Below are 14,318 nucleotides of genomic sequence, written 5' to 3' on the forward strand. Positions count from 1 at the left end.
CATCATCCCAGCTCTCTCCTGCCACACCAGCTCCAGTTAGGAGAGAGAAAACACTAAAATGACACGATTTTAGGGCAGTCACAAGTTGCCCTCCTGCAGATCCACGTTTTCCGTCCTGGGAAGACAAATCCCCTGCTGCAAAGTGCTGGCACCGGCTCACAGGTCATTTGGCTGCTCCCCATCGTGTCCAAACTTCCCCTGAAATGCTCCCACTGCTACAAAATCTCTCTTTAAATTACATTTCAACTGCCCTGGGAAAAAAACTTACACGTTTTGGGACACACTTCCATACCTCAGATGCTACCAAATTGGTCTGACTGAGGCACAAAAGAGCAGCATTTCCTTGGAAAATCAGCAGTCACCGCCAGGTGTGCAGGAGAACTCTTGTTGCCTGTCTAATATGAATATACCTAAAGCCATATTGTCATTTTTAATGATGTTCTTAAACTACTCAGTACTCTCCTGTCCTGTGCAGGGCCAAGAGTTGGACTTTGATGATCCTCCTAAGTTCCTTCCACCTCAGGATATTCCCTGATTGTGCGAGTTTATAACTTTCACCTGATTTTAAACTCTAAGAACTTAAAAGAATTGATCTCACAATGGGAAAAAAATCCCAAGAAACACCCTAGTTGAAGACATTCAGTTAACTGAAGACATTCAGTTAATTCATTCCGAACTTTCTCAAGTTTTCCAGGCACTCAAAAATACATTATTGTCTTGAAATTTTATTTCTAAACATTCTCACTTCGGTCCCAGGTTGGACTTCTACTTTCCTCCTTTCTACAACGTTCCTTAACCAAATTATTCCTTTAAAATCACCTTCCCTCCCTTTTATATATATATATATATATATATATATATGATTTTTTTCTTTCTCTAGAAGTCAGGACTGTTGCAGATCTCCCAGTGTGGCCCTGGCAGTGACACATTTACTGCAATAAAAGCAAACTATAACAGGCTGACAGACACCCACTGGGGAAAAAAAACTCCCTTAATTTCTGTTATAAACAGCTCAGATGTGGCACGAAAGCCCCTGAAAGCTGCCCCTGGCCTGGTGCTCTGCTTACCCCCCTTCACTCTCTCCATCATCCGTGTTGGCATTCCCTGAGCTGGCTGTGAAATAAATGGAGCTGGAGCCTGTGGAGTCACTTCTCTCCCTGGCATAGGGGAACCTCCTCCGGCGGTTCAGTCTCTGGGTTTCTTCCAGGTGGGACCTGTGAGGAAGGGAAAAGGAGAAAGAAATGAATATTTGGTAGTGAAAGAGCTGCTATTTCCCTTCCCTTCTCCTCTCCAGCAGACTCCAGCCAACTCCCTTTACATCCAAAGAATTCACAGGGTGATTTACTCCGGCTTATACAAACATCCCACTCCCAGGCAGGTTGTATTCTCCAGGTAAAGCAAGCCTTGGTCCATATCCAATCCACATATAATCCATGTCTAATCCATATATGCAATATTCATCAGGTCTCTTCATCAGGAACCGCAGTGGTAGGACAAGGAGTAAAGGGTTTGGACTGAAAGAGGGGAAACTTAGGTTGGCTATTGGGAAGGAATTCCTCCCTGGGAGGGTGGGGAGGCCCTGGCACAGGTTGCCCAGAGAAGCTGTGGCTGTCCCTGGATCCCTGGGAGTGTTCAAGGCCAGGCTGGATGGGGCTTGGAGCAGCCTGGGCTAGTGGAAGGTGTCCCTGCCCATGGCAGGGGGTGGGACTGGATGGTGTTTAACGTCACTTCCCACCCAAACCATTCCAGAATTCTTTGAGGAACAACCAACCTTCCCAGACTAGAACATGAAGCAGGTGTCACTCCTGATATTCCATAAGGAAAATGCCAGCCCTGCCTGAACACAAACTTGTTTTCACACTAATCCCACTGCAGGTCAAGGCCAGTGGAAGCTGGAGAGACTCCTTTTCCACTTTTGGATACTACATTTAACATAATCATGGCATCTCTGGGAGTGTCCAAGGCCAGGCTGGACGGGGCTTGGAGCAACCTGGGCTAGTGGAAGGCGTCCCTGCCCATGGCAGGGGGTGGCACTGGATGAGCTATAAGGTCCCTTCCAACCCAAAGCACTCCATGAGTGTGGGATTCTCTGGGTGCTCTGCTGTGCCGTGGGGTGAGGGAGCAGCAGGCAGGAGGGGCAGGGCTGGTACCTGACTTCCCCCACGATCTCCACAGCCAGGTGCTGGAGGCTGTTCCGCAGCTCCTCCACCTCCTTCCTCAGCTCCACGAGGTTCCTCACCACGAAGTCCAGGCGCTCCAGCAGCTCCAGCTGCTGCTCCTGCCCCAGCAGGGGTGCGTGCGTGGTTCCATCCCCCACCTCCGCAGGGACCAGCGCTCCGGGCGCGGCTTGGGCTGGAGAAGAGCGGAACAAATCCTTTAGACGCCCGTGGGAAAGGATTCCACGCGGGAAATCTGACTGCAGTTCTGTTGGCAGGGGACAGGGGACACGAGGCTTGATCTCGATAGGGCCACCAAGATGGTGAGAGGGATGGAGCAGCTCTGCTATGAAGAAAGGTTGGGAGAGTTTGGATTGTTCAGCCTGGAGAAGGCTCCGGGGAGACCCCAGAGCCCCTTCCAGGGCCTAAAGGGGCTCCAAGAGAGCTGGAGAGGGACTTGGGACAAGGGATGGAGGGACAGGACTAGGGGGAATGGCTTCCCACTGCCAGAGGGCAAGGATAGATGGGATATTGGGAAGGAGTTCTTCCCTGTGAGGGTGGGGAGGCCCTGGCACAGGTTGCCCAGAGAAGCTGTGGCTGCCCCATCCCTGGGAGTGTCCAAGGCCAGGTTGGACAGGGCTTGGAGCAACCTGGGCTAGTGGAAGGTGTCCCTGCCCATGGCAGGGGGTGGGACTGGATGATCTTTAAGATTCCTTCCCACTCAAACCATTCCAGGATTCCATGAGTCTATGATCACTGTGAAAAGACACAGTTTCACTTTCTATTCCCAAAGTTTTGCACAGACGTGGATAAAACCTGGCAAGGTCAGGGTTCTGAACTGGCATCAACATCCCAACCTCATTTCCCCCTTTCCCAACTGCATTTCCCCACTGTTCTATCCCCCTTGCCCCTACTCCATCCCCATTTCTCCTATTCCAGCTCCATTCCCCCTATGTTTCCCCCTATTCCAACCCCATTTTCTCTATTCTAGCCCCATTCCCTTCAGTCCAACCCCACTTCCCCCATTCCAACCCCATTTCCCCGTATCCCAACCACATTCCCTCTATTGCAGTCCCACACTGTCTATCCCAACCCCATTCCCCCCATTCCAACCTCATTTCCCCTACTCCAACCCCATTTCCCCCATTCCAGCCCCATTCCAACCTCATTTCCCCTACTCCAACCCCATTTCCCCCATTCTAGCCTCATTCCCCCTATTCCAGTCCTATTCCAACTCCATTTCCCCCATTCCAACCCCATTCCCCTCTGTCCCAAATCCATTTCCCCCATCCCAAACCCATTTCCCCCATTCCTATTCCAGCCCCATTCCCTCCATCCCCCCTATCCTAACCCTATTCCTTCTATCCCAGCCCCATTCCCCCCCATTCCGACCTCATTTCCCCCATCCCCCCTATCCCAGCCCCATTCCTTCTATCCCAGCCCCATTCCGGCCCCATGCCCTCCATCCCAACCCCATTCCTTCTATCCCAGCCCCATTCCTTCTATCCCGACCCCACTCCTTCTATCCCAACCCCATTCCTTCTATCCCAACCCCATTCCTTCTATCCCAACCCCACTCCTTCTATCCCAACCCCATTCCTTCTATCCCAACCCCATTCCTTCTATCCCAACCCCATTCCTTCTATCCCAACCCCACTCCTTCTATCCCAACCCCACTCCTTCTATCCCAGCCCCACTCCAGCCCCTCCTCTCCAACCCAACCCCACCGTCTCTCCACCCCAGCCCCACGCCCCCCCCATCATACCTCTCAACCCCGTTCCTTCCACCCCAGCCCCACTCCAGCCCCGTCCCCTCCATGCCCAGCCCGCTCCGGGCCCGCTCCGGGGCCGCTCTCCCCGCGCGTACCGCGGCCGTGCGGCGCGGCCGCCTCCCTCCAGCGGCGGCGCAGGGCCCAGAGCAGCCCGAGGCCGAGGCCGGCGCCCGCCCCCAGCCCCAGCGCCAGAGCCAGGCGGGGCCCGGCCCGGGCGGGGACCGCCGCGGCCACGGACACCGGCACGGCCATGGCGGCTCCGGGCACCGGGCGCGGGCCGCGCGCACCGGGCGCGTCACCGGGCGCGGCCCCGAGCGGACCAATGGGAAGCGGGGAGCGTCACGGCGGGGCGGGGCCGCGCACGGCGTGGGAGGGGCGGCGGGGCCACGCCCACACAGCGGGCACGTGGAGGTGCACCTGGATGGGGACAGGGACCTTCGGGGACACCTGGACACGGGACAGGGACAGGGACCTGCGGGTACACCTGGATGGGGACCGGGATATTGACGGACCTGCGGGGACACCTGGACACGGACGGGCTGCGGGGTACACCTGGACAGGGACAGGGACCTGCGGGTACACATAGACACGGACAGGGATAGGGACAGGGACCTGCGGGGACACCTGGACACGGACAGGGATAGGGACAGGGACCTGCGGGTACACATAGACACGGACAGGGAGAGGGACAGGGACCTGCGGGGAAACCTGGACATGGACAGGGCCCTACGGGGACACGGACAGGGACAGGGACCTGCGGGGACACCTGGACACGGACAGGGACAGGGACCTGCGGGTACACATAGACACGGACAGGGATAGGGACAGGGACCTGCGGGGACACCTGGACACGGACAGGGATAGGGACAGGGACCTGCGGGTACACATAGACACGGACAGGGAGAGGGACAGGGACCTGCGGGGACACCTGGACACGGACAGGGAGAGGGACAGGGACCTGCGGGTACACCTGGATAGGGACAGGGATAGGGATAGGGACCTGCGGGGACACCTGGACACGGACAGAGATAGGGACAGGGACCTGCGGGGACACCTGGACACGGACAGGGACAGGGACAGGGATAGGGACAGAGACCTGAGGGTACACCTGGACACGGACAGGGACAGGGATAGGGACAGGGACCTGCGGGGTCCCTGGACATGGACACGGACAGGGACCTGCGGGTACACCTGGACACAGACAAAGATAGGGACAGGGATAGGGACCTGCGGGTACACCTGGACAGGGACAGAGATAGGGACAGGGACAGGGACCTGCGGGGACATCTGGACAGGGACAGGGACCTGTGGGGACACATGGACACGAACAGGGACAGGGACAGCGACAGGGACCTGCGGGTACACATGGACACGGACCTGGACAGCGACAGGGACCTGCGGGTACACCTGGACACAGACAAGGACCTGGACAGGGACAGGGACCTGTGGTTACACCTGGACCTGTATCTGTGCCTGTACATGCACCTGCACATGCACCTGCACCCACAGTTACACCCGGACCTGGACCTGCAGTTGCACCTGGACCTGTACATGAACCTAAAGTCACACTTGTACTTGAGCCTAAAGTCACACCCACACATGTACATGGACCTAAAGTTACACCTGTACCTGCACATGGATCTAAAATTACACCTGTACATGAACCTAAAATTACACCTGTACATGCACATGAACCTATACTTACACCTGTACATGTACCTGTACATGTATCTCGTTCCACCTGTACCTGAACCTAAAATTACACCAGAACCTACAGTTCCAGCCACACCTCTACCTCTACCTGCAGATACTCCTGTACTTGTTCCAAGTCCTTCTCCAAGGAAATAATTTCTGGAGAGACCCTTTAACACCCTCAGAGCAGCAGAGAACACCCGCAGGCTGGGGGTACGTGGAATGAAATCCCACTGGATTGGATGTTCAGCTTCCAGCAGTAAGGGACAAATGGGACAGGAAATGGGAAATTGGGAATGTTCAATGGAGCCAAGTGGGACAGGGTTATTGCAGTGAGGGAGTTGTGCACAGAGCAACCAGTTCTTGGGATGAGAGAATGGATTTTAGGTGGAATTAGGCGAAGGAGACAGGAATGGCCAAACAATCATCCCAAGCCTTTAGGGTTGGAATTTCTCCCTTCTACAGGAAACACAGTGAGTGCAGAGGGCACTTACATTCCTGGCAGGATCCCCCAAGAAGAACCTGTTTATCCCAGGATCATTAAAGCTAGAAATGCCCTTTTCTGGAAGATCCAAAGGATTCTTTAGGAAAAGGCGCCGGTCAGGAGTGGGAAAATCAAGCCCTCCGTGTGCTCCCTGCTCCCGGGAGCGTGGGTGACGGCAGAGCCAAAGAACCCTTCTCTTCCCTTTACCTGAATTACTGGGAGTGATTCCGAGCTGGGCTCATCTCCTGCGTGTCCAGGCAGAGCTGGGAGCAGCCAGCTCGGAGCCAGGGCCGGAGCGTGATAAGCTACTCCTGGATGATGGATGGCACCACTGAGATCCATCATGCTCCAGCTGCCTCCCAGATTTCGGTATCTCCTCAGGAAATTCAATATTAAAATGTCATGTGCAGCTCTGCTCTCGTTTAAGAGGCAGAGCAAGAGCTGGGCAGGCTGCCAGAACACTGGCTAGGTTTCCTTTAGTTTCTGGAAGGGTCTGGATTTCATACCCAAGTTATTCCCTGCAGCCAACAGGCTGGTAACCACAGAACACACATACCTGGTGGGGATCCAAAGGGCACATGGATTGTGGGAATCCTGTCCAAATCCAACCAAAGTGAAAGGTGCCAGAGCGGTGGTGCTGTTGGTTCATTGGACAGTGGGTTTGTGCCGGGGCAGGAGAGCCATGAGCAAACATTCCCACTGTTCCAGGACCTGGGGAAGAGCCTCCTGAGGATGGGAATGATCAAAATGAGCTGATGTTTAACCAGTGGGGTGAGAGTTATCAGCAAAATTAGGAATTGACTGTGTTTGTTAATCTGGGGAGCTGCGTGGAGAGGCCCCAAGTCTGGAGGCCAGGGAACTATTATTTGCTATTTATGGAAGTATTATTTGGTTTATGTACGGTTTTCCAGTTGGGAGGTTGGGTATTGAGGGAGGGGAATTACTCAGCACCTGCAGAGGAAGTGCCTCTGCCTGTCCCAGTCCCATGAAATGAGCTTCTCCTCAAATTGTGAAGGGATTTAAACCCCTCTGTTCCCTGATAAAAGCTTGACAGCTGGTAGAAAAATGGAGTTTCACCCAAAAATATTGGAACACGCTGCTTCAGGGGAGTGTTCAGTCAGAGGGTGGGGTGGGCATTGTGATGCTCTGCAGGGCCCAGGGCTTCCCACCTGCCTGGCTCCTGCTCCATCATCTCCCTGCTGTCATTTCCTGGTCCTTTATCTCCCTGCTATTAATTTCCTGGTTCTTCTTCTCCCTATCCATCATCTCCCTGTCCATCATCTCCTCGTCCATCGCCTCCCTGCCCATCTTCTCCTGTCCCCCACCTCCCTGGCTGTCGTCTCCTGGACCATCGTTTCCCTGCTCACCATCTCCTGTCCTTTGTCTCTCTATCGATCACCTCCCGGTCCGTCACCTCCCTGTCCCTCTCCTCCTGCTCCATCTCCTTCCAGCCCACCACCTCCTGCCCACCCTCTCCCTGCCCACCTCTCGTCGAGGGGTCCGTCGGAGTCCCCCGGGGGTCTCCCGCTCCCCATTCCCGGCGGGGCCCCTCTGACCCCTCCGGGAGCCCCTTTTTCCCCCCGCGCTGCCCGGGGGCGGTGGCGCCGGGGCGGGACCGGGGGCGGCCCCGGAGCGGCGGCGGGAGCGGCGGAGCGGAGATGCCGTACCTGCTCATCAGCACCCAAATCCGCCTGGTGAGTCCCGGCGGGACCCCCGGGCCTGGGGAATTTCGGGGGGCGGGCAGGGACCGACCGGGACGAGCGGCAGGACGAGCCCAGGGGTGCGGTCCCGGGCTGGGCTGTCCCCGCTGCTGCTGGGGAGGGTGCTGGGGGTGATGCAGATTTGGGGGACGGTGCCCGGTGCGGGGTGTCCGGCACAAACCTCCCCCGCACTCCGCGAGAGCCCCCAGTGCCCAAACCCCGGGGGTCGGGGCGTGGAGAGCCCGCGGTACCCACACCACAGCTCTGCTCCCCCCAAATTCTCCTCTCCCAAACAGCGACTCACTCGGGAAACTTGTGGCAGGATCCCAGGAACGCCAAAGGGACAGCCCTGCCCGCCCGTCCTCGCCGTCGTTTTCCCTCTTGTCCCCAAAGAGCCGTTCCAGGGTGGAAAACCCAGCCGAGGAGTGGACATGGCTGGCAGCAGGGTCTGGCAGGAGCCGGGCAGGGGCTGGGATCGCTGTCAGGGATTCCTGGCTGGGCACAGCCTGTTAGTCTCAGATAAAACCACAGAGGAAACGTAACTCCCCAGTGCTGGCAGCACACACATCCCACAGGGCAGCTGCTCCCCAGCTCCTGGCAGCCAGCACATCCTGCAGGATTCTGCGGGAGCCCACAGCCCTGTGCTTATCTGGGGTTTCCCTTTCCCAACCCAAAGGGGAGCCGTCCGCCCGAAAGCCCAAATATGCCAGCGTGGTTTGGGGCAGGAAGGGGGGACGGTGAAAACAGCAAATGAGCAAAGGGAGGGAGCTGGGTGATGGACGCTGCTGCTGCTGCTGCTGGAGATGTCCCATTACACATCCCAAAGGAAGCAGCAGTGGACTGGGAATGGGGACGTGAGGGGACGCTGCAGCACCGAAGCGTCTGCCAGCAGTGACAAACTAATTGAGTGATTATGGGTGAGGTACAGGAAAGGGCACATGTGCTGTTCCCTATCGGACTGGCAGCCTGGATCAGTGGAGCTCAGTCTCCCCTCTGGAGAATTTGGAAACTCTGCTCTTTTTCCAGGGCAAAGTAAACATTTCCAGCCTGGAACTTGCTGGGAACAGCCCGTCCTGGCCTTGCAGGGGGGAATGACTCTGTTTCCTGGCAGTGGCCAGGGCAGGGCTCACTGAGGTCCCCTCCTGGTCCAGACAGGTGGTTCATGGCAATTCCCTTCCCAGTAAAGCTCTTACTGGAGCTGTGCTGGGAGCGGGAGCAGGAGCTGTACCCCCACATGTCACTCTGCTCCCCTGCCTCTCCCACAGGAGGCTGGTCCCACCATGGTGGGTGACGAGCACTCAGATCCCAACCTGATGGACTTCCTGGGGGCCAGGAAGAGGAACATGCCGGGCAACAACTTGTAAGTCCTCCTCTTATTATTTTCCTGAGAAAACGTGAAGCATTTTCACTCCTGGCATTTCCTACGGCACCTTCCAGCTGTACAGTTAATCCTGGGGCATGTCTTGTCCTGCCTGCCAACGCTCACCTGAGGAAATGCTGCCTGATACTTCACTTAGTTCTTTAGTTTTTCCTTGCTCTGGCCCTCTTTTAGCACCTGACCCACCTTTCCCTCTCTCCTCACCCCTTACACACCAGGATGCTCCTGGCTGTTACCTGACACATGGCCCAGCTGGAACAAGACATGCACGGCTCCATCTGCCAACATCCCACCCCTCATCCTGAACTCAAATCTCCTTGGTCTGATTATCTCCAGCCCTGAGACACTCAGGAGCAAACGCTGCTGTCACAGCCTTGCTCTGCCTGTGGTGCTGAGCCACCTGGAATGCTCATCCACAGTCCGTCCTGTCCTGCTCATCCGCAGACTGTCTGTCCCATCCCATCCCATCCCATCCAGCTCAGCCACAATCTGTCCTGTCCCATCCTGTTCTCCAGTGCAGCTCGAGGTTTTTCCTGAGCCAGCCCCTCTCAACAGCTCCCAGACCTTTCCCATGGGTTGCTGAGTGCTGAGGTCAGAGCTGCTTCTCGTGGTGTCCCCCTCGACTCCCACCCCTTATTCCCTGCGTATTCCCAAACCATGGATATTTGCCACTTCTCCATGTCCCATCTCTGCCCAGGCTCAGTTTGACCTCAGCCTTCAGGAAAGTACCATGTGGAGACATGACCAGCATCTTCCTCATGGCTTGGCCCACTTTGTTTCCTTTTTTTTTGCCCACTTGATATTCCACTCCTTAGTTTTATCTGGGAAAAAACCCCAAACAACCACAAAGCAAAACAAAACTCTAAATGCAAATGAACTTGACAGAGAGGAGCAGCTCAATTCCTGTTCACGTCCCACAGCACAGAGGAGAAGGACCAGGTATTTAACAGAAGGGGCCTCTTGTCCCAGCATATTCCTAAATTTCCATCTGAGGAGCTGGGAAAACACCCCCTACTCAGCACCAACCTGGCAAACACCGAGGGCTGGATCCTCAGCTGCTGCAGCCTTAAAATCTGAGTGGGGTGGGAGATTTTAAAGAATAAGGAGATAAAATATAAATACTGAGGCCCCCCCTATCCCAACCGAATTCCTGGGGGGGTTTGCCGGGCTGATCCCTCCCTGTGCTGCTGTTCCCAAGACGGTGGGTGGGCAGGGATTGGCAGCAGCACTGGCTTCGTGCTGCCACCCGCCGAGCCCCGAGTTACGCAACGGGATGGGAGACACGGCAGGGGAGAAGGAGAACAGGCTCCAAGAGGGAAGAAGCGCTGCTGGATCCTGAGAGATTTGGGCAAGGATCCCTGGGATTCGGGTGGGAAAGGAAGGCAAGGACAGAAAAATGCCTCTGTGGCACCTGCCCCAGCAGCTGGGGGAGCTGCAGGAGCACCACGCCGACCAGAGCACCACGCTCTGCTTGTTTGGGAGAAAGGATCTGAGGCTTCCTACGGGATCTTCCCTCGCTGTGGCCTGGAGCCTTTTGAGCTCCTCTTGCCCCACCTGCTCCTTGGCACAGCCCGGTGTCATAGTTGGGAACTCCGCTGCATCCCTAGGGCACATCCCCGTGGCACATCCCCATGGCACATCCCTATGGCACATCCCCCTGGCACATCCCCCTGGCACATCCCCCTGGCACATCCCCACGGCACATCCCTACAGTACATCCCTATGGCACATCCCTTCAGCACATCCCCATGGCACATCCCTACAGTACATCCCCATGGCACATCCCCTCAGCACATCCCCGCGGCACTGCACGTCGTCCCCGCGTGCTCTTGAGCAACAGGGAATTGGGAAAGTCCCCTGGCTGGAAGGTGGCTGCTGGCACCCCGAGAGCATGGCCACGTGCCAGTGGGGCGAGCCCGGCCACCTCCACCAGCGTCCCAACCAGGGCCGAGAGCTCCAGGATCTGCACCACGGCCAAGCAGGATTTTCCCCAAGTCCTTCCTGAGCAGACACAGACGCTGCAAACCTCCCCCTTCCTGCAGCACCGTGGGCCCCAAAACCTTAACCGTGACCTTGGAGGGAGCCTGAAGGAAATGCCTGAGCAGCACGAACCTGCTGGGAAACCGGGATGGACAGGTGAAGCACTTAACTCCCTGTAATCAGGGGGTGCACGGATCCTGTTCCGCAGCTCTGCACGGCCAAAAGGCCCCTCATTAAGTCCCACGAGGTGTGGGGAGCAGGCACGTGGTCCCCGCGCTCTGGGCCTGTGGCAGAGCCCTGGGGGCAGCCAGGGGTGGCACAGGGACAGCTAGGATGGGCATGGGGAAGAGCCCAGATGTAGCACTGGGGCAGCCACGGCGAGGGGCAAATCCCTGACCCTCAGGTGCTGTGGACAAGGGGACTCTGGGTGTGCCCAGGCGGATGTGGGTCCTCGGCCTCTCCGGTCGTTACACGCTCTCAGCACCCTTTGGTCCTCACTGCGATCCCTGTTGGATATGGGAGCTGAGGGCTGAGGCACCTGCTGACATTCAGCGTACCTGTTCCTCCGGGCACGGCCAAACCCCGTCCTCAGGGAGCTGGAGGAGAGCTGGGCAGAGATCCCAGGAGCTCGGCTGCTCCATCCCCGCAAATCGCCGCGCGCGGAGGACGCTCCTGCCCCACCCCTGCGTGGGCTCTCCCGGTTTGGCACACCTGGAGGCAGAGCAGGTGGAATCACACACCAAACCAGTGCCGATCTGGGATGACTTCTCTTTTCCCTGACGGCATTTCATCTGGAAGAAAAGGCTTTGCAGGCGTCCCAGCCCCTCCATCCCGGCTGGATGCACACGGAGACGGCAGCGTGTCCGATGCCCACACTGTGCAATCTTTGCCTCCCTCAGCACAGAGCTGTGATAAAGCCCCGGGAACTCTTTCCTCCTGATTTTAGCTCAGCCACTCCGTTTTTTAGGTTCCTACAAATCCCTGCCTCTGCTCCTTCCTCTGAATAATGGGAATAATATTTACCACCTCCCACTGGGAATCTGAAGGATTATGTGGCAACCCTCCTGGAGAAAGCATGGACTTCAAAGACATTTATAATAACACACATTATCTTTACACCACATCTATAATTACAGCCAAGTACAGTCTATCTTGAGAAACTGGAAAATCTCTCACATCTTGGGGTTATTTTGTGCTTTAAAGCACTCCCTGCTCCAGCACGGCTCTGCAGCCCGAGCAGGAGCAGTTTTGGAAAGGCTTTTGGACCTTTTTTTATCATTATTAGTATGAAAACCAGGAGAGTCTTTGTTAAGGTGGCCAAACTGGATCCCCAGTGATCCTGCAACCTGTCATTATCAGGCACCACGAGTCACCTAAGGGCTGAGCTGCCCTGGAACTTATCCCAGCTGCTCCAATAAACACTGCATCCCAGAAGCTGTGTCAAAGGAAAGGCTGGCAGATCCAGTGCCAAAGGTTCTACTGGCCAGCTCAGCTCTGCTGTCCCCACCCAATTCAGCCCAGTTTGTGTCTGGTCCTTTACTGGGGAGCAGTGTCACAGCCCTCAAGATTCCACAGAGGAGCAGACTCTGGGAGCTAGGGGAAGGAATGAGCAGCTTCTGCTCCAAACACAGAGCCAGCACAAAAACAATGAGGAATTAGGGCCAGACAAGGATCCCGGTGACAGTTCCCATTCCCAAGTACTGCTGGGGCAGAGCAGCCTGTGCTCCACTTCACCTGGCACCTCTGTGCAGGACAGACAACTCCTGGCTTTCCAAAGCTTTCCCACCTGACTGAAGGCAGCACCTTGTTCCAATCCCCAAATATCAGCACGGGCTCTCAAACCCACCCAGCTTACAGACATGCTCCAACATGGGCAGAACACTGGGATTTCATTCCTTAGAAACACCTGAATCATTCCTCCCTGCTTGGCCCAGATTCTCCTCCTTCTCCATGAATTCCCAGAACTGTGTTCCCCTGTGTTTACCCATGAACCCTCTGCTGCAGTTTCAGCCCAGTTTCCGAGCAGCACGTGGCTCTGGACACCCAATCCCTGAGCCACATTCCCATTTAACCTGATCCTTCCCTCCTGGACAGGATTCCCCTTGGTTTGGCACCGTGGGCTGTGTCCTTCCCCTCGGGTTAACCAAGGCACTGCGTCGCACTCACCTGTGCCAGGTGCAGTCACTGGGCTTACCTGGGTTAGGAGTGAGGCAGAGTCACTTCCACGAGGAAATTCCCGTCTCTTCCTCCCCCCAGCTCACTTTATTCCTCCTCTTTCCCGGGAGCAGCTGTGAGTACTACGTGAACGACGCGCCGCGCGTGGTCCTGGACAAGCTGGAGAAGCTCGGCTATCGCGTGGTCAGCATGACCGGCGTGGGCCAGACCCTGGTCTGGTGCCTCCACAGGGAATAGCCAGGAAGAATCCTGCCTTCCACCCAGCCCAGATCCTGCTGGACATCATCTCTACCGGACTGACAGCGAATTTTTTCCCCCTTCATTCCTTCCTGTCCCAGACTCCCGGCGCTCGGGCGGGGAGAGGAGCGGCGCAGAGGCAGAGCTGGACCCAGTGGGATTTTGCCATCCTTGTCATTTCCCAAGAGCATGGGGAGGAAAGGATGCCCAAAAATCAGGCAGAGGGAACAGATGGCTCCAGCTCTGCCTTCAGCAGGATGGCAGTCTGGCAAATTCCAGCTTTTTACATTTTAATCATCTATTTAGCATGCCTTGGAGGAAGCTCAGTAACAGACCTGTCTGCCTTCTCTCAGGCTGCCTGGAGAGGTCCGTGCCTCCTCCCGGGCCAGGGAGGTTACAGGGGGACACCAGGCATGGACACCATCCCATCTCATCCCTGAAATCTGAGGGAGAACCACTAAACCTACCCAGTGGTCTGAGAATCCCCTTCCCTTGGCAGCAAGGCCCATTTCCATCCCACACAGGATCGTGGTCAGCAGCATCCTCAGACTTCCAGATCCCAGAGTGCCATCCAAGCATAACACAGGGTTCCCAAAATAGCACAGAAAGGTGTTGTGAGCATTCCAGGAGCAGGCCCTAATCCCAACAGCAGCAGTTGTACTGCTGGGATGTTTGGGGCTGTGTATGGATCCTGCTGTAGGGGTAACACCAATAAAGCTTTGCTCTAAAGACACCAATGTCCTTC

The 14,318-nt window shown here is 56.3% G+C and overlaps 2 protein-coding genes across 5 annotated transcripts in view; one reads left to right on the forward strand and one right to left on the reverse strand.

The window, feature by feature from the left end:
* RMDN3 (regulator of microtubule dynamics 3) overlaps window positions 1-11,799 on the reverse strand; it is a 28,067-nt gene extending 16,268 nt beyond the window's left edge. For 2 of the 4 annotated variants that reach the window (XM_039385986.1, XM_039385985.1), the window contains exons 1-6: window positions 11,719-11,799; window positions 9,851-10,002; window positions 8,108-8,309; window positions 6,660-6,829; window positions 2,151-2,352; window positions 1,068-1,214 (exon numbers count right to left, since the gene is read on the reverse strand). In XM_039385986.1, coding sequence (XP_039241920.1) covers window positions 1,068-1,214; window positions 2,151-2,352; window positions 6,660-6,829; window positions 8,108-8,309; window positions 9,851-9,941 — 812 coding nt within the window. In that variant the 5' untranslated portion in view covers window positions 9,942-10,002; window positions 11,719-11,799. Of the gene's footprint in view, window positions 1-1,067; window positions 1,215-2,150; window positions 2,353-4,022; window positions 4,184-6,659; window positions 6,830-8,107; window positions 8,310-9,850; window positions 10,003-11,718 lie in introns of those variants that run through there. The other 2 variants (XM_039385987.1, XM_027717970.2) reach the window with 1 other exon arrangement.
* Window positions 7,311-14,306, forward strand: GCHFR (GTP cyclohydrolase I feedback regulator). The gene is made up of 3 exons (XM_027717966.2): window positions 7,311-7,797; window positions 9,069-9,163; window positions 13,450-14,306. The coding sequence occupies exons 1-3, from the start codon at window positions 7,762-7,764 to the stop codon at window positions 13,571-13,573; spliced, it is 255 nt and encodes an 84-aa protein (XP_027573767.1). The 5' UTR covers window positions 7,311-7,761; the 3' UTR covers window positions 13,574-14,306.
* Window positions 14,307-14,318: the final 12 nt, after the last annotated feature.

This window comes from Pipra filicauda, unplaced genomic scaffold (genome assembly GCF_003945595.2).
Source record: "Pipra filicauda isolate LSUMZ 115617 unplaced genomic scaffold, ASM394559v2 scaffold45_size4122338_pilon, whole genome shotgun sequence".
In the NCBI taxonomy this organism is placed as follows: Eukaryota; Metazoa; Chordata; class Aves; order Passeriformes; family Pipridae; genus Pipra; species Pipra filicauda.